Below are 26764 nucleotides of genomic sequence, written 5' to 3'. Positions count from 1 at the left end.
TTGCCCATGGCAGGGGGTTGGACTTGATGATCTGCTCAGGTCCCTTCTGACCCTACCAACTATGAAACTATGAAACCTCTATCCTGCCTGTTTACTCAAGCCTGTAATCTGGGCATAGTATTCAACTTTGGCCTCACATCCTGTCTAATACTAAGTCTTGCTGAACTTTTTTCTCCAATACTTTTGGAGAAAAAAGGTTGCCATAAGATGTGGCCTTTCCCATCTATCCACAACAGTCAAAATTCTCATCACCTTGTGTCTTGACTATTGCAATATCTCCTTCTGTCCTTGGAAAATGCAAACATGCCCTGCTCATATTTGTTCAAAATGCTGCTGCGAAATTTGTTTTGCTGGCCCGTTACTTTAACTGTCTCATCCCCACGTTGGCTCTCTGTTCTGTATTACATCAAACATAGCTGACTCGTCTACACGTCCAACATCCTTCCCAGCCTTTCCCACCCTCCTCATTATCTCTGTTAGTATCCAGAAGTCTGCTCCCATCTCATCATAGCCAGCCTCCACTGCCCATTTGTTAGGTTTGTCAAACAAGCACCTTCCCACTTCCATGCTGTGTCTCACACTTGTGAACATAGGCACAGCTGCCACCCTTAAAACTCACCATTGCCAAGATGCCTACAAAAATATGACAATGGTTGTTGTTGGTGCGGGGAGATCATATCTGATTATACTGTCTCACTATTTCCTTGTAACCCCTCATCTTCTTCCCAATTGTCTTACACTCAGCTTGTAAATTCTGGGGTCATCTATTGTTCTGTTTGTGCAGCATCTAACACTGTGTGGTCTTGGTCCATGACTGGGGTTCTCGGGTGCCATAGCAATACAATCAGTAGAACATTTCTGACCTCTATGGCACTCCATCCATGATAACTATTGGCAAGAGCCACCCAGGTAAGACTCGTTCTTCCTGAGATCTCCCACCTCCTCTATCTGCCAGTTGCTCTAAAGCATTAAAGTTCAGAGATTTCTCTTTGCTGCATCAGATTTGATGCAGGTCTGGCCAGCTGACCCGGGAATCCCTGTATCTCATTCTCTGGGATCTGCAGTGAGAATGGGAGAAGGGATTTTTCAGGCTAGTCATGCCATCAGCTTTATGAATTTGATAAGACTCAAGTGAGCTGTTTGTCCAGTTACCACAGCAACTCACAGGCTCCTAAACCCATGCGGCTGGGAGGTGAGGCTTTGTGGTGTTACCACCTGGGGCAGGACCCGTGTGTCAGAGGATACACTCAAGGGCAGAGCACTGCCAGACTCTCTTGGCTCCTGGCACCCCACTGAAGACAGCATCTAACTGCAACTCTGTGAGTACTCAAGTGACGAGCACGTGCCTTGCGTGAATTCTTACCCGTGCTATGGAAACTGGGGCAGGTATCATCTGGAGCAATGATTCTGCCTTAATTACTCTGTATTTAATGTGGAAAGCAGGTGGAAATGGGGGTATCTGGAGGGTGCTTGGGTTAGAAGCAAGGGGGTGGCAATGAGCTCCATCCCAGGGTGCTTTGGGTATGCTGTGGGTGGAGTGTGCATTGAAGTGCTGTTGAGCAGTGCTGGACACTTTTGTGGTGCCTTGGAATAGGGTTTGACTTTGTGCTGCACTGATGGAATAAGCAGCAGGGATCTGCCTTCTGGGTACTCACTGCTGGCACTGGAGGCGATTGTGCTTTTTCAGTCCTGAACTCTGCCAGCTCTCTGTCCCCCTGACCCTCCACAGCTCCAGCTAATCTGGCCCTGACCTCCCCCCTCAATTTGGCTGGGCCGCCTCAATCGTGACCTGCAGCCCCCTTTCCTGCTCCTCAGGACATGCCTGCTGTGGGGGAACTCACCCCACAGTGCAGTCAGCACATCTCCGCTCTGACATGCAGCACCTGTCACTCCTCTCCTGGGCTGAAGCCTCTGTAACTCTGTTGCAGACCCTCTTTTTAGTTGAAGGGAGGTTTTTTGGAGTTGCTAATTCTGCTGTGTAACTGGGTAAATAGATAGCTGTTAAGTAATGCCAGGTCCCACCCACCAGTTGTGCGTGCTGCCTCAGCATAGCGTTTTGCTCCTACCAGTCTGGGTTGCAGGTCAGGAGACACCAGACAACATTGGAGCTGCCAGGGTGGCTGAGAGCAACGGAGTGTTGTAACGAGCACTGGGGACCCTGCTTTGCAGACTGATGTGTCAGGATGGCAGCAAAGAAGAATTGGACAACGCAGAATGGAAGTGCCAAGGTGAGTGGAGGGGAAAGAGGTGGAGAACCAAAGATGGATGGTGTGATAGACCTCAGCTGGACCACCCCAGCTTGAGGGGGTGGGGAGGAGGTTTCTGATGCTGCCAAGAAGTGTTTGAGTCAAAAATCACAGTGCCTTGTGTTTCATTGGAAAAAAAAGTTTGCATCATGTTTTCATTAGACCTGGAACTGGAGCAATAAGGTATATCTGTCAGAGGGAAACAAGGACCTGTAGCAAACTTGGAAACTCAATAGTGCAGAGTCCAGAAACAATCTCAAGTGTGTCCTCACTTGACAACCATGATTTGCCTATCAGCAACAGAGGCTCACGTAGCTGGTTGTTTGTACCTTATCAGTATTTGCAGCATGGGCTACATACCCTCAGCTGTCATGTTGTGAATAACCAGAGCCACTGAAATTGCCCCACTGAAGAACTTACATGGTTGCTGGTTCCAGTTCAGATTCGAAATACCATCAGTTCCTATGTTTATTGTATTTACAGAGCCATAACCATGCTTGGTCACCAGTGGGACAACAACTCAGACATAGACTGTCCCCATTTCTCTCACCTGGTGATCACCTCATCCTCTTCTATTGATTTGCAATATGCAGTCCTGAAACAGTGCTCACATTAGAGCCACCATTTTGAGAGATGATGAGCCCAGCTAACCCCTCAAATCCAGGCAACTGGAAATAACCCTCTTCTTTGTAACTTTCTCATGCTCCTCCTTTGTAATGACCCTCCTTCTTTGTAACATCTAAATGCTTAGACACAGGAGTTGAGGTAGATGTCATTTACTTGGATTTTAAGAAGGCCTTTGATACAGTATCTCATCCTATTCTCATAAATAAACGGAGCGTCTGTGATGTAGATGATTGCATGGTCAGGTGGGTGGCAAATTGGCTTAGGGGTCGCACCCAGAGAGTGGTGGTGGAAGGGGTGATATCGACCTGGAAAGATGTGGGCAGTGGGGAGCCACAAGGCTTGGTCCTTGGACCTGTGCTGTTCAATGTCTTCATCATTGACTTGGATGAGCACATGGAAAGCATTCTGTCCAAATTCACAGATGATACCAAATTATGGGGTAAAATTAACACACTAGAGGGTAGGGAATGAATCTAGGCAGATCTGGATAGGTTGGGAAAGTGGGCAGAACAGAACAGGATGGAGTTCAACAAAGACAAGTACAAAGTGCTGCACCTAGGGACAAGGTAGCAGCAATACACTTACAAGCTGGGGGATGACCTCAGCAGCACAGCGTTGGAAAGGGATCTTGGAGTCATAGTTGACTCCAAGAAGAACATGAGTCGTCAATGTGACGAAGTGCACAACAAAGCTAACCACACTTTATCATGCATTAGCAGGTGCATGACTAACAGGTCCAGGGAAGTGATACTTCCTGTCTATGCGGCACTGGTCAGGCCGCAGTTGAAGTACTGCATCCGGTTTTGGGTGCCGCCCTTCAAGACGGATTTGGACAACCTCGAGAGGGTTCAGAGGAGGGCCACTCATATGGTTAGAGGCCTGCAGGCAAAGCCCTATGAGGAGAGATTAAGGAACCTGGATCTCTTCAACCTCAGCAAAAGAAGGCTGAGAGGTGATCTTGTGGTCCCCTACAAGTTCATTTGGAGGTGGGGGTGGAGAACAGCAAGGAATAGGAGATGTGCTGTTTGCCAGGGTACCCCTTGGAGTAACTAGGAACAATGGCCACAAACTGACAGAGGGTGGATTTAGGTTAGACATCAGGAAGAACTTCGTTACGGTTAAGGTTGCCAGAATCTGGAATGGGCTTCCAAGGGAGGTGGTGCTCTCCCCTACCCTGGGGGTCTTTAAGAGGAGGCTAGACAATGTACCTAGCTGGGGTCATCTAACCCCAGCGCTCTTTCCTGCCCAGGGCAGGTGGTCGGACTCAATGATCTTCTGAGATCCCTTCCGACCCAAACATCTATGAATCTATGATCAGCTTCATACACTGTGTTGTCATCTAAATTAGATGTGGGGCAGGGAGACAGGCAGAGCTTAAGGGATTTCCTTGTTCGTGTGACCATGAAATCCTTGCTTCACCTAGGAACAACGTTCTGACACTGTTTTCAAATCTGAGCTGAGTTTATGTCTAAGAATTAATATAATTAGCCCAGCTGGGCTTCCCACAGAGCTCACCCAAGCCAGACCATGCTCAAAGACCTGCATACGTGGTGCCCTACCCCTCAGACATGTCTCTAAGGTGCTCAAGGGATGGTTCTGCACAGTGTGGAGCTGGTTTGAGTCTTTACAGATTGTCCCATTCACTTCTGTTCTATCCTGGTTCTTATCTCTCCCCTGCACTTTGTCGATAGGAAATGCTAGAGGTAAAGAGGAAGGTCCCAATGAGCGCAGGAAGACATGGGTCAAACAAGCACTGCTTTCTGTCTGCTGCATGCCCTTCTGCAGTGGGAGTTGTTGTGGGCCTGGCAGTGGTAAGGACTGGAGGGACTTGTGCAGTTGTTGCTAGATGAACAGGGCCACTGTCATTTCCTTTTCCACGTTATTGGTTGTTCACTGTGCCCAGCCCCCTACCATGCTCTCTTTTTGCCACACACAGGAGAATGTGCTGCAGAGGGTCTTGCAGCTTCCAGTGGTGAGTTCAACCCAAGAGAGCCTTCAGAGGACGTATGCCAGCACCAAAGAGGCACACCCCCTCGTGGCTTCGGTGTGTGAGGCCTATGAGAAGGGCGTGCAGGGAGCTAGCTCGCTGGCTGCCTGGAGCATGGAGCCTGTGGTGCGCAGACTGGAGCCTCAGTGTGAGTCTGTTGGGATCTTTCCAGCTGTGGGGCAGGAGGGTGCAGGGCACTGGAGAAGGGAGTGTGGGAGTGAGGGATTACCATGCCTGGGATGCTGAGGCTATGAAATTTCCCCTGCCTATAAAACAAGGCTGCCTTTGGGTGGTGCTACCTTACAGCCAGAGCACAGGCCTGGGATCCAGGATGGACAGGTTGAATAGCCTTGCTTTACTTCTTCAATAGCTGGGGTCAAGTCACTTAACTGCTCTGGCCCTGTTTGCACATGTAACCCTGATGCCTTGCTGAAAGGGATGGGGGCGGTGCAGAGAGAAGAGCTGGGCTCATGTCTGTGAGCACCTGGAACATGAATGCACTCATACATGTCCTAAGTGTTTCTCACATATTCTTAGGTAGGTGAGACCTGGGTTTCAAGCTTTGGCTGGGCTAATAAAAGTCACTAGAGATCTGTACCTATTATGGAGAGGGAAGGCATAGGTCAGTCCTCTCTCCAGGGACCAGCTGGAACAGCAGAAGGTAATCTGGGCTGGCAGCCAGGCTTCCCTTTACCAAGCCTTTTTAGCAGGGCCTGTCAACAGCCTTATATTAGCCTCTCTCCTCCAAAGGAGAACCCCATCCAGAAGTGAACTGGGGAAAAAGAAGAGAAGGTTGGGACAAGGTCTCGTCTGCAGCTCCTAGTTTACCCCAGTTCCCCCACACTAGAGGGAAAAGCCTATATGTGAGGAGAAGGAGTTCAAAGCTCAGCCTGAATCCTGAACACTGCCTCCTGGTTATTCCTGGTTACCTTTCCCTCAGCTCATGCCTGTGACTTGCCAAAGCCATGGCCAGAGAGCAACAAACCCCAGACCCCTCTAGCCTCCTTCCGGAGAGCCACTACCCAGGCAAGCATCTTTCTTAGTAGCCCACATGCCCTCACCTTCTCACGGCCCAGCCCCAGCACAGGTAAGGACTGAAGGTCTTGAGAGCCTTGGGCCTTAGGTGTTGCTTGACAGTAGAGAGAATTAACCAGGTGGCCCCCTCTGACCAAGGGGGCCAAGCATGTCCTACATGCCTCCCTAGGACGCTGGCATTAGGTGAAGGTGGAGGGGTGCTAAGGCTGCCCTCCATGAAGCCATGGGAGGGGACAAGTACTAGTCCTCTAAACCATATGAATTTGCCATTCTGAAAATGGCACCTCTAGCATCACAGCACCACCGCTTAGCACAGCTCTGGGGCCACACATTTGGAGAGGCTGCCCCCAACTGCACCCTCTCATGGATCTGAGCACGCTCCCAACCACCAAGCTAATGTCTATGCCTTGTCTGGTTCAGTCAGTGCTGCCAACACCCTGGCCTGCCGGGGCTTGGATCACTTGGAGCAGAAGATCCCTGCCCTCCAGTATCCAGTGGAGAAGGTAAGTCAGACACTCTGGCCCTACCCCTACTCACCCTCTGCCCACTCCACTGACATACTGGAGGAATGCTTTATTTCTGTGGGACAGGGGACAGTACCCTGGGTTCCTGAAGCCAAGGAGCAGTAATTGGGCACTGTTGGGCTGTTCTGAGGCTAATAGTGCAACTCTGAGGAACAAGCCCCTGAGGGTCACCCAGCAAGGGGTGAACATGGGGATGTGGGCTGGGGTCAGCATAAGGCATTGACCAGTAGGGTCATGTCACACCTGCTCAGCTGCACCTGAGGCCAGGGTTCCCTACAATCTGTTGTCCCCCAGGCATCTCTGTGGCCCTTCAGACAGGGGCGGTGTTCCTCCCCACAGAGCTGCTCTAGCTATCTCCACAATAGTCTGGGCCTTAGTTCCAAATGCTCACTGTGGCCTCCCCACAGTGAGACCCCTCTAGCTGACTGGAGCACAACATCAGGGTCTCTTCCATCTGTCCTGCTGCAGATTGCATCCGAGCTAAAGGACTCCATCTCCACCCCTCTCCAAAGTGCTAAGAGCACCATTGGCAGCTCTGTATTGGGGGCCCTGGACAAGATCCTGGGGCTGGCTGCTGAGGGCTATGAGCTGACCAGGAGCACAGCAACAAGCACAGCAGAATATGCCTGGAGCAGCCGGGTCAGCCAGATGGCAGCCACAGGGGTAGACACAGCTCTAGGGAAGCTGGAGAAGCTGGTGGCATTTCTCCTACCAGAAGAGGACTGTCAGCCAGGTAGCCCTGCCTCTCTAAGGGCATATGGAGAGAAGGTTGCCCCAGGGAGGGGCTAGGTACCATGGGCTCATATGGCAGATTTTCTTTTTGGGCAGACCCAAGGTCAGATCTGAGTGCCATGAAAACTGCTTTGGTGGAGGCTCTGCCCTATTCAAAGCAGAGTCAAGAGTGTTTGTTACTGAGGATTAGAATAACATGGGGAAGGGATGGTTCTCAGGCCAGGGGTGCGGGCAGCACTGGGTGAGGGCTGCAGGACCTGATTGGCAGGGAGGGGTGAGGAAAAGGGTCCTGCAAGTCAGGACTGGGTGGCACTGGCAGAGGTGGGTAGAGTGCTGCTACTGGAGTAGAGGCTGGGAAGGGGTGGGCTTGCATCCTGAATACCTTCCCTCTTTCTGGGCAGACAATGGTTCCCTCGCCCCTAAGTGACAAACACTGCCCCCTGGTATCCCTGTTGGGTGTTGGGTTGATAAGGAGAGTCAGGGAGTGACCTGGGTTGTGTCTGCCCCGTGCAGGCACCCAGCGGAGTCTCCAACCAGCTGCTGATCTTCCCACAAGGTGGCCCTGTCATCCCGGTCAGAGGCAGGCTCTCCTAGCATAGCAACGCACAGCCCTAGGCACGGATGATGGGGGCAGGTGGAAGGATGTGAAGGGGCTTCTGAAATGAAATGTCAGGAGGGAGAGGGCATTACTGAGCAGCGTGGGATCCACTCCATGGCTGGGAGAGTCAGGGTCACTTCAATGCCAAGACCCACAAATGCTGGAGCCCCAGGGCAGTGGCTGTTGAGAGCCTGGGCGATTTCCCAGGAAAGATTGGAGTAATGGGGGAGTCCCAAGCAGAGCTGCCCATGGACAGGGGGTGCAGAGCCAGCTGCAGGCTGTGTGTGCTTTTCTCTGTACTGGTGACTAGCCTGTTCCCATGTTGCTCTGCCCTTTTGCCATTAGCTCAGAAGCCTGCAGCGGCACAAGGATCAAAGGCAGCGGCCTCCCAGGCACAGCCAGAGCTTGGCACTCTCCACAGGATTGGCACTCTGACCAGCACTGTCTCCTACCATGCCTACCAGCAGGCTGCCCGAGCCATCCAGCACACAAAAGCCAAGGGGCAGGAGCTGGCCCTGTGGATCCCAGGTCTGGTGAGTGCCCCTGCTTCGCACATCCCAGCAGCCTTGAGCCTGCTGCCATGTCTTGTGGGGATATCAAGCAACAGCTTGGCCCCTGGTTTGATCAGTCTCAAAATGTGGGTCAACCCCCATCTCTGTACAAAGCCTCTGTGTCTCAAGCCACACAAACGATAGCTATAGTTTAAGGCAGGCCTTAGATTAGCTCTAGGTACAGTGTGTCCTTGCTACATGGCAGAAGGCACAGCTCTGCCCCCCCATCTCCAAAATAGTTTCTAGGGCTACACTTACAGAGACAAGTAGCACTCCAAAGTAGCAGGAATACATCTGCCTGGTTGTCATACTGCTGTTCCTGAGGAGCTCCAAGTGCTCTTATTCAGTTCAGCCTTGTGGTCCTCTGTGGGGTAGGATGTGCTTTTTCTTTCTCTTTCACAGTGGGCTGCCTGGGAGCTGATTCCTCAAGTGCCTGAGGTTTTTGCTCTGGGTACAGGTCTGAAGCTCCTGGGTAATGTGGTAAGACAACTAATAATGTTGGGGCCAGGAATGTAACCCAAGTGTCTGGCCTCACTGTGCCTTCCTGACTGCTGATGCCTCGCCTGCACTTCCCTCTCCTGGAGGTGGGACAGCATGGTTCAAGGTCTGACTCTTTAGATCAGTGTTTTTCAACCTGTGGCCCTTGGACCCCGGGAGTCTGCAGACTTTGTCTAATGGGTCCGCAAAAGATGACCAATCAAATTGACTATATGATCAATCAAAGTATGTGAATACTCACACAATTCAAGGGGTCTGCACCTCAACTGAAACTTTTTTAGTCTGCAAAAGAGAATAGGTTGAAAACCATTGGTTTAGAGCATTTTAAAGGAAGATTAGAGTAATGGTTCTTACTATTATAAATGGTTTTCTTCCATGCTCCAGATTAAGAGTGAGTGGGCCCCAGCCCCTGGGTCCCTCTGGCCCATATTTTGCTGCCAGCTGTTTAATCCTCCCAGGCAGCCAGGGTCCTGAAGACAGGGCCCCTGCATCCTCTGTGGCATCAGCACACACAAGACCCTGGCCCAGATGAATTATTTTTAGCTGGCTCTACATGGATATTGTTGATTAATGCCCCTGATGTGACCTCCTTCCCAGAGCAAACAGCCCAGCGGAAACACTGATAACATCAGGAGCAGGAAGACTCCCCCATCTCGCCTTTCCCTGAAGCTCCCTTGGTGCTAAGGCTGCCTTTCCCAGGCCTGCTAGAGTCCCAGAGCCTTCTCTGCCACCATCCTAGGCATGTGCATGCCTCCTCTGGCTCTCCCAACATCATGTCACACCCCTAAAGTCCTGGACCAGGGTGGATGTTCTGAAAAGAGTTGAGGCATCTGTTTTGGCCCTGGCCCTGGCCCCGACCTGATTTCATCCCCAGGAATAATGTCTCAGTCTCCTAACACCCTAACTCTGCTTCAATGGCGTTCCTTTCTGGGGCACAGCTGTGCTGTACTTTCCACCCCGAGGGGGCTGCCTCTCAGTGCTGGGTGAATACTCCCTGCATATCCATCAGCTCTACCACAGAAACAGAGGGAGCAGAGCTGAGAGAGCCAGTGTGGTACTTTGTTATCCCACAGAGTTCAACTTCTGTGGTGGTGCCTGAGCCCCACAAGCCACAGTCCCACAGCCCCTGAGGTGCTGGGCCAGGAGCACCAGGGAAGCTGAGACATGAAAAGAGCTGGGGTCATAGTGTACCCTAATACAGCTACCCCATCCTTGACTCTGGACCAGGGTCTTTTTGTTGTGCTTAGCTTTCCTGCAGGAATTCAGAGCCAGGCACTGTGTGAGGGCAGTCTGACCTCTCTTCTTCCTCCTGCCCATCTGCCATTGCCACAACCAGCTGCAAAACACTTGGGCTTGGGAACCAGTAGCAAGTGTGAGGGATGAGAGGTGGGAACCTGGCCAGGGGAACCCCCAGTATGAGCAGTGGCTCTTTGCTCCCTCTGCAGGGTGGTATGGCCAAGCAGAGCACAGCCAAGGCCCAGCAGGTCCTGAGTGATGTGCAGCATGCAGCTTCAGCCTGGCTGAGCAGGCGACAGAGCAAGGAGCCAGAACAGCAGCCAAAGAAGGAGATGAAGAAAAAAGAAAGTGAAGCCAGAGAGGTACGGAGATGAGCAGAGCCATGAGCCCAGCCCAGATGGCTCAATAGGCAACCAGGGAAGGGCCCTACAGTCCCTGCCCCCCTCTCCCATCCCCCCCAGCCATGTTCTTGGGCCAAGGCAACTGTGGTGGTTCATAGCACATCCCCTCAGGGCTCTGGGCCATTGGGGAACAACTGAGGCTTTGGGGGAGGACAGGATCCTCCTCCAAAGGGATTTGCTAACAGAGCTGAGCAGAGAACCTAGGAGCCTTGGCTCCCAGCATTGTGCTCTCACTGCTAGATAACACTACCTCAAGTGAAACTGGTTCTGTTTTGAAGTCACTCTGTGCCCCTGGCCAGACTCCCTTTGTCATATATTTCCAGGAACCAGGCTGAGAAGCCCTGGTAGGCTCCTCCATCCCTGCCTCCTTCCCTCAGAGGCGGCCCAGCCCCTCTACTGGCATCTGGCACAGGGATGTTGGAGGCCTAGGGTTTGTGCTAGCAGGGTGACAGAAACCTAAGTCCCTGTGGTCTCCTCAGCTGGTAGAGAAGCTGGAGTGACCCTGTCCCACAGTTTCCCCCTGGAAAAGGGAGGTGGCAGTCTCCATGCCAGGCAGATACAGAGGCCCAGCCTCTTTTTGTCTGTCTGAACTGTGTTTGGTGCCCAACAGGGCTGTGGGGTGCTTTGAAATCCCCGCTAGCTGCCTGCGATGCTGAGGGACTGCGCAGATCGGAGCAGGGTGGCTGGGGTGTCGGGATACCCTGCTGACATCCCCTTTGCCTGAGGGTGTCCCTTGCACTCAGGACTTGGAGCGTGGTGGTGTGGAGCCACAACTGCAGTGCTGAGAGCCAAGGGACACTTGGAGGCTGGCTCCACTGGCCTTGTGTTGCCGGAGTGGGACTGAAAAGCTGGCTCAGGGCTTGCTGGAGTGGAAACTGGTCTGTCGGGACAAGGAAGAAAGGAAACTGCCAGCAGGGGGGTGCAGATCAGCACCTTGCACCTCTGCCCCCACTCCCAGTGCAGTAGTGGGGAGTCAGACGGATAGAAAGGTAGCCTCAGCCTGGAGACAGGCAGCTTGGCCTCTGGAGGCTGGGAGTGAGGAGTCAGTGAAGTGCAATCTGCTCAGTGCTGCCGTGGCTCCAGCAAAGCCAGTGACACTGGTTCCTCACCTTCCACACGGCCTTGGGCTGCTGGGGGCGGCACACTCAGAGGCAGAAGGGGTAATGGGATAGGGTTGGAGACCAGAGGGGATACCTGGGGCCTGCAGCTCTCCCACAGGGCTGTGCTTGGCACTGACTGGAGTGGCTGGGCTGGTTTCTCTTTGCAGAAAGCCGAGAGCAGCAAGATTCCAAGCCTAGTAGGCAGCATGGCCCAGACACTGCAAGCTGCCTATCTCCCCGCCATCTCCAGCATGAAGAAGGTCCCCTCTGCTACATGGGATGCAGCTGGGGGACTGCTCCAGCTCACCCCCAACAAAGCAGCTTCCATAGCCAGAGAGAAGGTGGGCGCTCTGGGGGGAACCCTGCGCAGTGCCTTGGGCATCCTGTCCCACTATGTGCCGGTGAGTTTATCCTGTACTCAGAGAGCTCTTTGTCTGCACTGCAGGAGAGAGGGGAACTGTATGAGGGGTCTGGGGCCAATGTTCCCACCCATCTGGCTGGAGCCTCTCATGGCCTGGGACCTGCCTCTTCTCCCACCCCAGATGGGAGCCCTTCCCTGTTGGGCCTCCTTTCTGGAGTGTGAGCAACCCTCTAGCAGCTAAGAGATGTGACCCTGCAGTGCTGACCACACTGCCAGCCCAAGCCTGTTTTGCTCAGAACATGCACAATCCATGGGAAGGAGGCTGGAGCCTTCCCTGGTCTTGGGGAGCATCATGAATGATGGACCCCAGGGTCTGCCTACACTGGACATGGTGCAGGAGGGTGCTGTGAGGCAGCCCAACCCTGGCCTGCAGCCCATACTATTCTGATCCTGGCTTCTGTGCACATGGCTCTGCTAATGTCCTTTATTGGTGCTGCTCTCAGACTTTCTGAGATCTCAGCCTCTGAGAAATTCCTGGGAAGGTGAAAGTTCAGGGAGAGGACCCCCACCCCACAAACACACACACAGAGCTGATTCCTGCTTCCCTCCCAGGGCTCCCAGGACATTAATCATGTGTCCATGGAGACACAGAGTGCCCCATGAATGACCGCTGGGTTCCTCTCTCTGCCCCCTGCTAGGACCTGTCTGGGGTCAGGCTGCCCCTAGCTGCAGACTTTTCCACTGAAAGGCAGGAGGGACTGAGGAGCATAGACAAGGACCCAGAACTGGAGGGAGGAAAGGAGAGGAGAGAGGGATTGCAAGGGAGGGAAGTGGAAAGATCCCTTTGAGGGTGACAGTGGCATGATCAGATCAGCATCTTGGCACATAGAGACTCAGACAGCAGCTCCCAGAGCTGAGCCCCGGCGATGTGGCAGGCATCAGGCAGGTGCCTAACTGGTCATTGTTTGTAAGGGAGCCAATGGGAATCCATGAATAAGGGGGTTCCTTGCATGTGGAGGTCCTTCAAAATGTCTACGAGAGACCAAGGCATCTGGGGTCCCGGTAATTCTCCAGGGTTCTGCCAGCGCAGTTTGTTGGGAGAGGGCCGGAGGTTGCCCTTCTCTGGCTGCTCTTTGTAACACTGGCCTCATGAGCAGCTTTTCCTACCCTACACAGAAAAGATCGCCCATGGAGATGCTGCACCTGAGCTCTCTGTGAGCTCCAGGATGGCTCATGTTAAATACAGGCCAGATCCTACTCAGCACTTTGTCCCTGTGACTATGAACTCCTGCCCCAGGTTGGGTACTCCATACGCCCCCTAGGCAAGGAGGGCTTTTGCCTTTGGGAGGAGACCCCAGGAGCAGACACACACCAAAACTACCTGTTCTACATCTTCCATCACAGCAGGAAGAGAAACTCCAAGTGAATGGGCCCTAACCCCTAGAAACCAAGGCCTGTGCAGCTAGGGGCAAATGGGCCTGTTCCTAGATGGGCAGCTAAGGTTCCCGGTGCTCTCCCGCTGATGAGTTGCATCTCCCTGTCTCTGGTGCAACTTTTTTGGAGACTGAATGCAGCTGGAGGGAGCCAGTCCAATTTAGTCCTTTGGGGGTCAGAGAAGCAGGTCCAAGTCACTTAGAGGCTTGGGACTGAGAACAGCCGATATCAAAGTCCCCTGGAACCAGAGGCAGGCCTGGAGATAATGCTGCCAGGCCAAACCTGCCTCCAAGCTCTGTTCAGACCAAAGGACCTGCCCCTGGTCCACCTCATCCTTGGTGGCTCTGACCATGCTCTGCTCTCCTTCTAGTCTAGTAGCTTCAGAGACCTGAAGTGACCAGTCAGGCAGTCAGTTGTGAGTAGGAATGCATGGGAGGAGGGGAGGTCATCCCACAGAGTACCTTGCTGAGAGAATGGGCTGGTGGGGCTGGTCTGGCTGCCCCCATCTCCCACTGTGCTGGGGGGAAGCAGGGAGGATACTGCAAGGCCAGGGAGGGCGTCTGCAGGAGCCATACTTTGCAGTCTTGGCATTCCTTACCCCCCAAGGCCCCTGCGCCAGCTCCCCAGCCTCCTCCCAGCCCTTTTGTTTGTGTGGGTTGGGTTTAACTACAGTAAAAGCCATCTCAGCCCTGCCTGGTGCTCAGGGATTTAGCTAAAAGGATTAATTCCCCCTGGGCAGCATGCTCCAGGTGGAAGCCTCTTTGGGATGGCAACTATGACCCCTTGACACTGGGCACCCACCAAGGGGAGGAGGAGCTTGAACCTGGCAGGGGGAGTGGGGGCAGGTGGCTGGGTCTCCTCCATTTCTGCTAGCAAATGGGGCTTTCATCGAGAAGCAGTCAGGGAAGGAGGGGCGAGATGGAAGGCTAAAGTTGCCCATCATCCTTTCTTTCCTCTAGCACTTTCCCTCCGGCCGCAGTACCAGTGAAATGCAGTCACCTCTGGAGAGGGGTCAGTGGGAGCAATGCACTGGGGCTGTGAACACCAGTGAGCCCCAACTTTGATGCTGCCTCAGCATAGATCTGACAGGAGCATGTGACTGTTTCCTCGGTACCCAGGCCCCCTCCATCAGCCAGTGCCTGGGGCAAAGCGGTGCTTGGGGCAGGGCAGGCTGTAGCCAGCTGGCAGTGAAGGGGCCACTCACTGTGGGCTGAGGGGGTGTTAACGCATGCACTCTTTTGCTGTTCAGCTCCCCAGCCTGCAGCTGAAGGAAAAAGAGACTCCATGTGGGAGCAAACCCATCCCTGGTCTGCATAAAAGAAAGGAGGGCTCCAAGCCAGAGACTCCCCTGGCCCAGGAGAAGGTCCTGCTGAGAGTTGAGTGGCGGGCCAGCCGGGGCCACCATCCCCTCTCCTTCCTGGATCTTGAGGATCCCCTCTTCCTGCAACCATTCCCCTTTCAGCGCCAGACGCTGCATCGGGCCCTGGCCTTAGAGCCTGAATACACAATCTCCCGCAAATCCACCTTCTCCCCCTACAGCAGCCGGAGAGTGAGCGAAGGTTTGCACCGCTTCTGTTCAGAGCCCATCTACACCAGGGCTCACTACAGCAGCCTCTATAGCACAGCCATCAAGAAAGACTGAGTGGGAGGGCTCCTGAGCCTGCTTGCTGCCTGCTTAGCATGTACCAGCCTACAGCCACTGTATGTTATGCTTCCCCTTGCAAGCAATGTGGCATTGGATTTAGCATTAAGATCCTACCAGTTTAATTTCCTAGATGTGCTCTCTCCCAGTGCATAGAGAGGATGGGGACTTGCTTGTCACCTCTGGAACTAGGGTCAGGTACAGTGCAAGGGCAGAAGGAGATTGAGTTTGAAGGTGCCTATTCCATCCCTCCCCTAACAGCAGTGTGGTTGTGGGGCCAGGGCATTGCTGTGACAACTGAACTGAAACAAAGGCCGACCTAGTAGGGAGACCTGCTGGGCAGTGAAAATGGAGGTAAGATGAGAGCAAGGGTTTGGTTTGTATCACAACCTGTCTCTTAAATGCATCCCACCCAGGTGAGGCACATAGGGCCATGCCCTTTCTGCTTCTTTCTTCCAAGAAGAGGTAATCAGAAAAGGCTCCAAACCTCAAATTCTGTTATTTTACAGTAGCCAAATTAAGAATGCAATGGCTGGTCTGTCCTGTGTTTGATGAAGGAGTTTGGGCTTTCAGATATATGTTGTGAGCCCTCTTGGGCCCAATTTAACAAACTACATGGTGGGTCTTTAACAAAAATAGATTTTCCCAAGAGTGCATTGGTCATCATAGTTAAATAGGCCGTGAGACATTTATCCCACAAACTACCCTGTAAATGAAGCAGACAGGCTGTGGGAGGGGGGCCCCTCATGCTTGCGATGGGGCTTTGAGAGCTATCCAATTGGAGGTGGTTTCATAAATGAGCAGGAAAACATAAGAAGAAACAATTTATCTTGGAGGAGAGCAGAGTAGCCCATAGAAGAGGGAGAAATGGAGCAAGTAGAGACCAGAGGAGAAAAAGAGGAAACGGAGAGAGTGGAGAAGGCCAGAGAGCGAGAGCTGAAAAGGGAAGGCACTGGGAGGCCTGGTTGCTTGTAGCTGATCCTTCTTCAACAGAAGTAATTGGCCATGGACCTTGTGTGGGTGGCAGCTGTGACAGGGACCTGTGTTCAACTTGAGGCCCCCTAATCAGAGCCACTGGCTCTTCAACTTCTCGCAGCAATAAATGTTCCCCACTTGCTTTCTACATGACTTTCTCATTTCTTCCATGTGAGTCTCAGGGACAGCTGCCTGGTACATACATGGGTCCTGAGTGACTGGCTGATCCTGGCACTGGAGAGAAACAGGAGAAGATAGCTGTGACCCCTACTCCTCCCCACCCCCCAAATTCTGGAGGTGGCTACATTAAACCAGCCCCAGGAGCTGCTCCAAGTTGTGCTCGTCTTTCTTACCCACAGGTTTGCAGGCAGGCTGCTGGGTGTGCTTTCTCTGGGGTGGAGGTAGTGGGGAGCAAATAGGGTGCGGCATGGTCCTGAGGCTTTGAGTTGGGTATTTTTGCTATCCTCCCAAGCCATGGGAAGGACACAGCCCAGTTTGGGTATAGCAGCAGCTGAAAGGAATCTGCTTCCATGCACAGCCCTTCCAGTGCAGGGCTGTGTGCACAAGGCAACAGTGTCTCTTAATGAAGAAGCATCAGAACCTGCATCAGGGCTCTGGCTGGCCGAGTAGCCCGGCTCAGGCTCATTTCTGTTGAGTTTCACCTGGATCAGGGCCCTCATTAAGCAGTAATAGCTAATGGAACTGGACCTTTCTGACTTGACCTGCTGGAGGAGACTTGGTCCCCCTACTAGCAGTCATCTGCCCAGCTCAGTGGGAACTGCCCGTGTGCCCCTCCTTTAGAAACAGACCCAAGGCTAGATCTACCCCCAACTGAAGAACTGGAAAACAGATAAAACATAGCAGCCATCTATCCTGGCCAGTGGCCAGTGCATCCTTGAGTGTGTGTGTGTACAAAGACCTGGTAACCATAGCACATCCACCGCCAGGGCTTGTGACTGGTGCTCTGCCCACCCTGCTGTAAATGGGTACCTGGTTACAGAATTTTCTACATGGGGACTCATGAAGGCAGAGCTGAGAGGATCAGAAGTCATAACATGCTGAGGGTGAATGCAGAGCAGTGCACAGGCACCACAGAGCAGATTGAGAAGTCCGCCTGGCTCATTTCCAGGCTGGTAAAGCAGCACACAGCTGTCAGAGCCAGCCTCAGAAAGCAGCTGCAAGGGCTTAGTTAGTCCGGGCTGCAGGTGGAGCAGAAAGAAAACACAGGTCTGCATGAAGCTAAAAGCTGCCAGGGCTAGCACATTTAAGAGACAATACTGTCTGCAGTCAGCAGAGCACACGAGAGCAAGATGGTTCACATCCCATCCTTTTACTCCCAGCCCGGATGACCCTGTGCCCATTTAAAGCTGTGCTGATGGGGACAGCTGTTTTGTGTCCAGAACAAGGCCTCCAACTCCTCCTTTCAAAGGCACAAACAGATGCTCTGACCACTCTGCTACCACACGCTGGCATGCAGCAGAGAGGGCTCTGGATTAAGGGGGAGGGGGTCAGGGCAGGAAGGTCTAACCTGAATGCAGAAAGTGCCTGGTGTTTCCGCCCTCATCATGGCAGACACCAGGGCAAGCTAAGTAAGAGCAGTCACCCTTGGGCACCCATTCCAACACACAAGACTCCCTTGCAGCAGACACAGCCACCAACAGCCAGGTGCTTCTGGCACAAGGGGATTTATTTAATTTACACACCATATCAGCACAGAAATTACTAGGTTTACAGCCACATCCTCTCATTTACACTCAGGAACTGTGAGGCACCAACATCACATGGCAGGAGCCTCCCAAGGCACTGGTGAAGGGCATGGGGCAGGTTGAGGGGAGCATTCTCTTCACATTCAGGGTGGAATGGGGCTTTCAGGAAGAAGCCAGATACCCAGATCCATTCAGACTTCAGCCCTTCCCCACATAGCTTCCTTCAACCCCAGGGGGTAGGCAAGCACTGAGCAGACAACCCAAGCCTCCTGAGAACCCAGGACAGATGCACCATATCTTGCTCCACAGTTCTGTGTCCCAGGAACCAGCCAAGTCACTGTATCTTGCCCCGTTTTACGTGTTTGGACAATATGTCATTTAGATGCCCGTTGTAAGTAAAAGACCAGGAGGAGAAGCTGGTTGGCAAGGGTAGCTCTAGGCACCTAATCACACCATAACAACCTGGTAACCAGTTAAGATTTCACAGAAGAGGAACGGAATGGGATGCTGGAGAAGGGCTTGGCCACAAACTCTAAATCCCAGCTGAAAATGCAGACATCTGAGAAGCCAAAGAGCATGGAAGAGGAGACTGCCACCTGCAATCAGCCTATGCAGATTGCTCTTCGTGTCTTTTCCAGAGCTACCTTAGCTCTGGAAAGGGCCAAACAGTAAAGGTACATCCTCTGGTGCCACCTCCAGGTGGGACTCTTGAGGCCAGGGTGCCCTTCCCTGCTCTATAATAGACTTCCTGAGTGACTAATCTCATATTGTTTCTATGTCCCTCACTTCCCTCCCTGCACAATGGGACTCCCCCGCCACATGTATCTGTTGTGAGGATGAACAGCAGACTGGGAACTGCTCACATGCTACAGCAGTGGCGTCAGAAACAGCCACAGGCCAAGTGTGTGTTCCCAATGACATAACTCTGAGGAATGGAGGGCTAAAAGGAAGAAAGCCACTGTCTGAGAAGGATGGCCACTCCTCCATCCTCAGTTGTCCTAGCAGGAGAAGGCAGGACAGCTGAGGGCCCATGAGTGCAGAGGGTGCAAAACCATCAAGAAGATACCTTGGAGTTTTTCAGTACTGAGAAAGTAGTTACATAACACAGTAAAACCAAGGGGCACCTAGATGTAGTAGGATGAAGACAGCTCAACACAATGGGGCCCCAACCCTGACAGAGGTCTCTGGAAGTTGCTGTATTATATATAATAAATAGGAACAGGGAAATATAGGAATTGAGGAATTATCTCCGCAAAGGAAAAGTGGGAGCTTGGGACATTTATAGCTCATCAGGGCAGTGTGCAAGTAATTGTACAGAAGTGCTCCAGCCCCCTGGGAATGGACAGGATGGTCTCCCAGGAGTCAATATGGAAAGGGTCTATGGCCAAAGGTTGCAGTGAGCCTATATTGCAGCAGGGGCAGTCTCCACCATCACCCTGAGGCTGGAGGCATTGGTGGGGGGGCAGTTTACTCATTCAAACATATGCCCCCCTCCATGGGCACTGGGGGATTAATTTAACAATGGAGACCAGGCACAGTGGCATTCCCACCTGAAAGCACATGGAGAAACAATGCCCAGGCTCCAACTCAGAGTGAGTCTGTTCTCTTCCGGGCAAACACAGCTGACATACTCTTTACGATGCCGCGGATCCCAGTGCCCCTCTTTGGTGCCAGCTTGGCCTCACAGAAGCGCTCAGCCAGCCCCTGGAAGACCATGAGTGACCCGTGATAGGCCTCAGCCGCAGAGACCTCATAGAACCCGCAGTCCACGGACAGCGCCAGGAGCCGCCCCTCCTCGCTGGAGACCACCCGCTGGTGATGCAGGTCCCGTTTGTTGCCCACAATGACAATGGGCACCTTTTCCTGGCTAGTAGCTTCCTTGGCTGCCTTAATGAACTGGACTTTGGGGTGCAGGATGTTGAAACTGGCACGGTCACAGATGCTGTAGACCAGGATAAAACCATCTGCCCATTGGACCCTCTTCTCCTCTGCAGAGCTTTCATCTGCTCCATCCTGGGAAGAGAGAAATGGGGCAGGGAGTTGGATATAAATCAACAAGCCACATATGGTGAATCTGGGGAGCAAGTCTGTGCTGAAAAGGGTCATGGGCAATGTTCCCTCTAAGGAGTAGCAGTCCATGAGCGCACTGCCTCGGTCCAGCATGGGACACTTATCGAAGGGGGATGGAGGCCGGAGGCTGGAGCTGGGGGCCAGAGGCTGGGGCTGGGGGCCGGGAACTGAAGGGTGGAGCTGAGAGGCTGGGGGCCAGGGGGCCGGAGGCTGGAGCTGGGGCTGGAGGCTGGAGCTGGGGGCTGGAGCCGAGAGGCCAGGGGCTGGCGCGGGCTCCTCCGGCTCCAGAGAAGTGCTCCGCTTCCCTGCATCAGGGCCAGGGAGTGGAGCACTTCCCTGGAGCTGGCGGAGCCCGCGCCAGCCCCCCATCCCAGCCTCCATGGCTGCCTTGCCTCACCTCAGGGAGGAGCCGCTGCCTGCCCCAAGTGAGGCTCCGCTGGCTCTGAGACACTGTGGAACGCGCCCACTGAACAGCAGACAGTTGGTAGTGGCCAGATCTGACCTGGAAACTCCAGCTTCCAGGAGGAGAGGGAGTCCGATCCTGCCCTCCATCAGCACAGGGGCTCCTGAATGCTGGACACCAAGTCACGGCCTTAAACTGAACTAACCCAAAGGGAAAGGTTTCACCTAATTTCCCACATCCAAACCAGCCTCTGATCTGACTGTCACCCTGGAGGGGATGGGATTCTTCTACTGGCATTATAGAAGAATGAGCTGGCATCATACAGCAATTCACTGCCCTTCTGTGCAAAGCATCCAGGCTCAAGACCAGCTAGATGGTTCTGGCTCCTTTTGGTGGCAAAGACTCAGCACCTCCCTGTCTTTGGGTAGGTTGTCAAGGGCTGGGGGTGAGGGAGGAACAGTAGCACATAACAGGACAGGGAACAAGCAGCTTCTAGCAGACCCTACCAAAGAGGCTAGAACAACAGGGAGCCAATTCCTGCACTGATGTAGTTTGGGAATGATCTTTACTGTCTCAAGTCCTCTCCGATTCAGGCAGGTGAAGCCATACCCTAGGAATCTCAGCTGTCTCCAAACAATCTGGCTGGCCCAATTGTGCTGGGAGACCAGCAGGAGCAATTATAGCTGACTGATGCCTCCAAATCCCAATTTGCTATTTGAATTTCTTAGCAAGGGGAAACAAACAGCTCTTCTTGGAGTAGAGATGTGTGACAGCAGCAGCAGCAGGGCTCTCTTACCTGTGAATAAGAGAAGTCCCAAATGTGGAAGAGGATCTCCCTGCCCTCCACAGCCAGGCTGTGGCTGTAGATGGATTCTGCCAACAAAGCACAAAGACCCTTCAGAGAGAGCTGTGTCCTCTCCTTGTGAGAGTCCCACTGCACCCAGCCCTTTCTCTCTGCTGCACACACACTCCTCTTTAGGTGGGGGACTGTTCAGGGTAAGGAGTAAGGCACCCACCACACACCAGTATGCTGGCACTGAGACCAGAGGGTCTGCCACGGAGTACCCCAAGATATCTGGATCTACCCACTCCTGTTGCCCTTGAGCCAGTGCACTTGCACCCGCATGCCTGCTAGCTGCTACCTGGAGCTCCCTCCATTTAAACCTGAAGCTTCCAAGCAACAAGTTCAACTCCCAAAGAGAGACAGGCAGCTGGGAAACAGCCAGATCCTGGAGAAAGAATTAGTTGCACAAATCAGGACCTTTGCAAAGTGGTGGATCTACATCCCACAAGGACAAGATGCTGGCACAGCACTTACTCGTATCTCCGTATTCCCCAATGAAGCGCCTGGTGAGGAAGCGCACAGTCAGGGCTGTAAAGGGAACAGAAAACAAGGAATTTAAATGAGTTTAGGTCCCTAGCAAGCCCAACTCAGCACCAGCCCAGAGCTACTTCCAGGCACCGGCCAATCCACTCTGCCCTGGGACATCCTCCACGTTAAGCTCTCACTGAATTTAGAGTGAGCGTCCTGTTTTTCCTTCTTTCCTTGTCTTTGTGCAGAGGATGAAGGGGTCAGGAACTCTCCCAGACCTGCATTACAAAGGACTGCAGCTGACAAGAAAGCTTTTTCACTTACAGACTATGCCACCCTGAGCTCCTGTGCTGTCAGGGGCTCCAGTCTGCTTCTTCACACTAAATCACAGATTTCTGAGATGCAACGAACTAGCCAGGTCCCATCTCTGTTAATGACCACACAACCCTACAACCTGCTCTCCAGTTTGAGTTTAAAAAGTCCTTGGACATGTAGTTCATGTCTCTTTCCTTGGAAGACTTCCACAGTTCACAGGCTCTTGTCTGAAAGCTTCCCCTGTCCCATCTGCTTTCCTGCTCCTGCCTTGGGGGTGAAGTGCTCACCTGATTTCCCCACACGGTCTGCTCCCAGAACTAGCACGTTTGCTTCCATTCTCTGCATGGCAGGACTGGGCACCTCAACCAAGGACTGGGGGTCAGGGGTGAAGCTGGCACTTCTGCGCAGAGGGATTCGGAGAACCATTTGTGGAGCTCTCGCTGCAGAGCCTGACACTCCTCTGCACTGCCGGGCTGAATGACGCCCGCCCCAGAGCAGGGGACAGTGATCTGCATGGGCCATACCACTCCCAGGGACGGAGGGGTGACAGCAAGAGCTGAAGGCTTAACCATTCTTTGTGAGATCCCCCAAATTAGAGACCAACTCTATTACCGGTCAAATCATCCTAAAAGAAAGCCCCTGAGCCGTGGTACCAGGGTGCTGGGAGGGTCCTGATGGGGACAACATGATGTTAAACTGTTCTCCAAACCAAACCCAACACTGGATCCTCAGCTGGGATGGGCACCCAGTCTCTTCTGCACTTCAGGCCTTCAGACCCCGTCTCTGGCCCAGCAGGCTGCCAGGCCTCTTGCTTTTATTTCAGAGCTGCAGCGTGAACAATGAGGCCTCCGAGCAGGGAGATAGGATTGTCTTTTGCCCTGCCCACAGTGCTCTGCCAATGTCCCTCCATCGCGACATGCAGGGTGCCCTGCTATTTCAGCACTAGCCCCATGACCTCAGTCATGACACGCAGCCCTGACCTCCTGCCATCCCCGCGTCCCCACTCCACATCACCCCAACTTCCTCTGCCAACACACTCTGTCCTGACTCTGCTACCCAAGAGCTACTCCACACTTGCAGGCAGGGGCTGCCAGCCATGCCACTACGTGCAATGCCTCTGCAGTGTGGAGAAACAACCACTGGCTGAGAGCACCAAACTCATTCTCTGCAAATTTAACCGGTTGTCCACAGTAGTCTCAGCCTGTGCCCCTGCCCAGGACCCTCTGGCCGGGGTTGGTACTGCAATGAGCAGGTCCCTGGCCCCAGCAAGGATGCTACTGTGGAGGCCCCTTTGTACCAAAGACACTGGCACTGCCTCAGTCTGGGGGGCTGGTAAGTTTACCTACCGTTCCCAGTCCTCTTGCACTCAACCCCACCTCTCTGACTCCCTCCAGTCACTTCCCCTCCAAGCTTTTCCCCACTCCTGCTACTGCATCAGCCAGGGTGGGGGTTTTTGCCTTCCTTAGAAGCACTAGGTGTTGGTTGCAGCCAAGGCCAATTGTGACTGGGGTGTGCCATGCTCCTGCTGGGACTTCAACCTGGAGATTGCTGGCTAGATAGTCTTGCCTTCTGCTCAGGGTCAGGCCGTATCTGGGGTCAGGAAGGAATTTTACCCCATGGTCAGACTGGTCTGGACTATATGGGGCTTTCTATCTTCCTCTGCAGTGTGGCCCTCTCCTTCAGATTTCTCCAGCATATTTTAACAACCTTTGCAGCAGCAAAACATTATAGCCAGCCTCATGCCCCTGCTTTACCCTTGGCAGGTGAGGGCACTGGGCCTGGTGGCTGTGTTGACTGTGTAGGGTTGCTAAGAGGTTAGACAAGTGCTTCTCACCTGGTAGGGGGAATACCATGACCACTAAGGTGGGGCAGGGGATGGCTGCTTTTCTGGCACGTGGTAGTACCCGGGCAAAGCTAAAGTATAATTACTCTCCCACTTTCATTTCCAGTGGGAAGATCTTGGCTTTACGCCCACTTTATGGAACGGGGAGACTTCCTGCGGCCATATGGCTGAGGGCAAGCAAAATCCGGGGGCAACTGAATTCCAAGCCTCCAGGCTTGGGCCTGCACGTAGGATGCCTGCCAAATGATTTGGAAACATCTGAAGCCCCAGGTGGGGGTGGAGGATGTTTGCCGGTAGTAGGGCCATATCACGGTTCTTAAATGACTCACGGATTTGGAATTGATTTGGCTTGGAACATGAAAAATTTTGCTTAAAAAAAACCAAAAAAACTTCTCAACCTTTTTTTAGACTCAAGTCTCCACCTCGAGAAATGTCAGTTCTTTGCTGACATCATTGGCAATCCCTCAATTCAAGGATGATCCCAATCACGGCTCACTGATGGGTCTTGAGGTACAATCCTTGAGGCACAGACCCGTCCGCAGAAGTTGCAGGTTTTTGCACAGGGGAGAGTAGGTCATAGGCCAGGATTTCTCCCCTTTCCTTCCTCTGCTTCTCTTCTTTACTTTGAGGGTGAGACTCATAGATTCATAGATGTAGGGTCAGAAGGGACCTTGTAGATCATCAAGTCTGACCCCCTGCCCTGGGCAGGAGAAAAAACTGGGCTCAAATGACCCCAGCCAGGTAGACATGAAGCCTCCTCTTAAACACCCCCAGGGTAGGAGCCATCACCACTTCCTTTGGAAGTTGGTTCCAGATCCTAGCCGCCCTGACTGTGAGGTAGTGCCTTCGGATGTCTAGTTTAAACCTATTCTCTAACAATTTGTGGCTGCTATTCCTTGTTACCCCGGGGGGCGCTGGGGGAACAGGGTCTCTCCCAAACCCTGCTGGTCCCCCCTGGTGAGTTTATAGATGGCCACCAGGTCCCCCCTCAGCCTTCTCTTGCGAAGGCTGAACAGGTTAAGGTCCCATAGCCTCTCTTCGTAGGGTCTGCCCTGCTGTCCCCAGATCATGCAGGTGGCCCTCCTCTGGACCCTCTCGATGCTGTCCACATGCCTCCTGAAGTGCAACGCCCAGAACTGAACACAGTATTCCAGCTGCAGCCTGACCAGTGTCGCGTAGAGGGGGAGGATCACCTCCTTGGCCCTGCTTGAGACGCACCTGTGGATGCACGGCAAGGTACAGTTAGCCCTACTGACCGTGACCTCGCATTGGCGGCCCATGTTCATCTTGGAGTCAATAATGACTCCAAGATCTCTTTCTGCCACCGGGCTCTCAAGAAGGGAGTTTCCCAGCTTATAAGTGTGCTGCTGGTTCCTACTGCCCAAGTGCAGCACCCTGCACTTGTCAGTATTGAAACCCATCCTATTTTCGTTAGCCCACCCCTGTAACCTGTCCAGGTCCTGCTGTAATCTGTCCTTCCCTACTAGCGTGCCCACCTCACCCCAAATCTTGGTATCATCAGCAAATTTAAACAGGCTGCTCTTCACCCTGTCGTCCAAGTCACTAATAAAGAAATTGAACAGTGCGGGTCCAAGGACCGAGCCCTGGAGGACTCCGCTGCCCACTTCCCCCCAGGTCAAAAAAGACCTGTCCACCACTACCCTCTGAGTACGACCCTTCAGCCAATTTGCAATCCATCTGACTGTGTAGGCATCAATGCCACAGTCACCTAGTTTTTTGATGAGAATGGGGTGGGAGACAGTGTCAAAGGCCTTGCTGAAGTCCAGAAAGACTACATCCACCGCAACACCTGTGTCCAGTGCTGTTGTGACCTGATCATAGGAGGCAATCAGGCTGGTCTGACAGGACCTGCCCCTAATGAAACCGTGCTGGCTGCCCTTGAGCATCATTTCTGCAGCTGGCCCATCACAGATGTGCTCCTTGATGATCTTCTCAAAGAGTTTCCCCAGGATTGAAGTAAGACTAATGGGCCTATAGTTGCCCAGGTCCTCCCTCTTCCCTTTTTTGAAGATGAGGACCACGTTGGCTTTCTTCAAGTCATCTGGCACCTGGCCAGAGCACCACGAGTGCTCGTAAAGCTGTGCCAGGGGCCCCGCAATGACCCCTGCCAATTCCCTGAACACCCTGGGGGTGTTGAGGGAATTGGCAGGGGTTATCGCGGGTCGAAAAACACGCTTTGCCTTGAAATGGGCAGCTGCTTGGTTGAGGTTGGGGCCCCACTGCGTCTGGGACCTCAACTGGTTTGACCTCAATCAGTTAAGTCTGATACTACATTCAACCAGGTTTATCTGGAAACTGTTTACACTTGGAAACTGTTTTATGTGCACTGAACTTCTGTGCTGTCACAGGTTTAAACCAGGTTCTGATCACTTACACCAGTTTATGTGCAACTTCTGTCCTGAGTCAATCAGCAGTCCGTTCCTCCCAGCTCTCAACATTGCCATCCATTTCCTCCAGGTCTACCTTCAACGTGTCCTTACAGCGTTTCCTCTGGCCACCGAGAGACCTCAGGCCACTCCAAAGCTGGGAAGAAAGCCCTGGTTTTGAGAGTCAGGCGTCTGCACAAAGCATCTGGTCCAGCGACACGGGTGCTTGAGGATCACTGACTCCGCGGTGGGGCTGCCATCATAAAGACAGTCCGGTTGTCCTCTACCCTCTATTGGTACGAAACCCGACGCCTTTATGTCCTCTGTTTTTCTCTTCAAGAAAAAGAAAAGGCCCTTCTCATAACTGCACTTCCCTGTCTGAGCTGTCCCAGAGAACCGTTTGTTTTCTCTTCAAGAGAAAAAGAGAGGACATAAATGTGTTGGGCTTCCCTTGACGAGAAAAAGAGAGGACATAAAGGCATGGGGTTTCTCTTGAAGAGAAAAACAGGGGACATAAAGGCGTGGGGTTTCGTGTCAACTGCGCTTCGCATCCGCAGAGCGGGGTGGACGAAGGCGTCGTCGTACACCTGGATCTTTGCCGAGATCCCCACGAGTCCAGCCGGGGATCCGCACCGATGTGCTCTTGTTGTCCCCGCAAAGAGGCTGGAGCGCTTCCCGGGCGCAGACCTCGGGGGCCGCGCGGAGAGGCCCGAGCGCCCGGCTCCTCTGGCGACGGGGGACCCCGGCTCGGGCCCGGGGGGGCGGAGGCGGCTGGGCCGGG

At 53.2% G+C, this 26764-nt stretch overlaps 2 protein-coding genes across 4 annotated transcripts; one reads left to right on the top strand and one right to left on the bottom strand.

The window, feature by feature from the left end:
* Nucleotides 1-4131: 4131 nt before the first annotated feature.
* On the top strand, nt 4132-16266 carry PLIN1 (perilipin 1). Of its 2 annotated transcripts, XM_025209673.1 has the most exons (8): nt 4132-4684; nt 4810-5008; nt 6316-6398; nt 6888-7152; nt 8095-8282; nt 10244-10396; nt 11703-11936; nt 14580-16266. In XM_025209673.1, the coding sequence occupies exons 1-8, from the start codon at nt 4568-4570 to the stop codon at nt 14970-14972; spliced, it is 1632 nt and encodes a 543-aa protein (XP_025065458.1). In that variant the 5' UTR covers nt 4132-4567; the 3' UTR covers nt 14973-16266. The 2 variants fall into 2 exon arrangements, with proteins under 2 accessions (XP_025065458.1, XP_025065457.1); XM_025209672.1 differs by lacking the exons at nt 4132-4684; nt 6316-6398 and having other exon boundaries at nt 4898-5008.
* Nucleotides 16267-17633: 1367 nt separating this feature from the next.
* Nucleotides 17634-26733, bottom strand: LOC102387028 (ras-related and estrogen-regulated growth inhibitor-like protein). Of its 2 annotated transcripts, none has more exons than XM_025209678.1 (4): nt 25992-26733; nt 21445-21498; nt 20923-20999; nt 17634-19666 (listed from the first exon to the last, which is right to left on the bottom strand). In XM_025209678.1, exons 1-4 carry the CDS (start codon nt 26059-26061, stop codon nt 19241-19243), a joined length of 627 nt encoding a protein of 208 aa, XP_025065463.1. In that variant the 5' UTR covers nt 26062-26733; the 3' UTR covers nt 17634-19240. The 2 variants fall into 2 exon arrangements, with proteins under 2 accessions (XP_025065463.1, XP_006028357.1); XM_006028295.2 differs by lacking the exon at nt 25992-26733 and adding an exon at nt 22041-22179.
* Between the last annotated feature and the right edge of the window lie 31 nt (nt 26734-26764).

Source organism: Alligator sinensis, unplaced genomic scaffold (genome assembly GCF_000455745.1).
Source record: "Alligator sinensis unplaced genomic scaffold, ASM45574v1 scaffold874_1, whole genome shotgun sequence".
Taxonomy (NCBI): domain Eukaryota; kingdom Metazoa; phylum Chordata; order Crocodylia; family Alligatoridae; genus Alligator; species Alligator sinensis.
The sequence above is the reverse complement of the archived record's forward strand: the minus strand, read 5'-3'. Positions and strand labels throughout refer to the sequence as shown.

Excerpts from the sequence above, each read along its gene's own strand:
- PLIN1 (XM_025209673.1), top strand. The coding sequence starts at position 4,568 with ATGCTAGAGGTAAAGAGGAAGGTCCCAATGAGCGCAGGAAGACATGGG. Across the intron at positions 4,685-4,809 it reads TTGTTGTGGGCCTGGCAGTG|GAGAATGTGCTGCAGAGGGT; the intron begins GTAAGGACTGGA and ends TGCCACACACAG. Across the intron at positions 6,399-6,887 it reads TCCAGTATCCAGTGGAGAAG|ATTGCATCCGAGCTAAAGGA; the intron begins GTAAGTCAGACA and ends GTCCTGCTGCAG.
- LOC102387028 (XM_006028295.2), bottom strand. The coding sequence starts at position 22,179 with ATGGTTCTCCGAATCCCTCTGCGCAGAAGTGCCAGCTTCACCCCTGAC. Across the intron at positions 21,499-22,040 it reads AGACCGTGTGGGGAAATCAG|CCCTGACTGTGCGCTTCCTC; the intron begins GTGAGCACTTCA and ends TTCCCTTTACAG. Across the intron at positions 19,667-20,922 it reads GGGACTTCTCTTATTCACAG|GATGGAGCAGATGAAAGCTC; the intron begins GTAAGAGAGCCC and ends CTCTCTTCCCAG.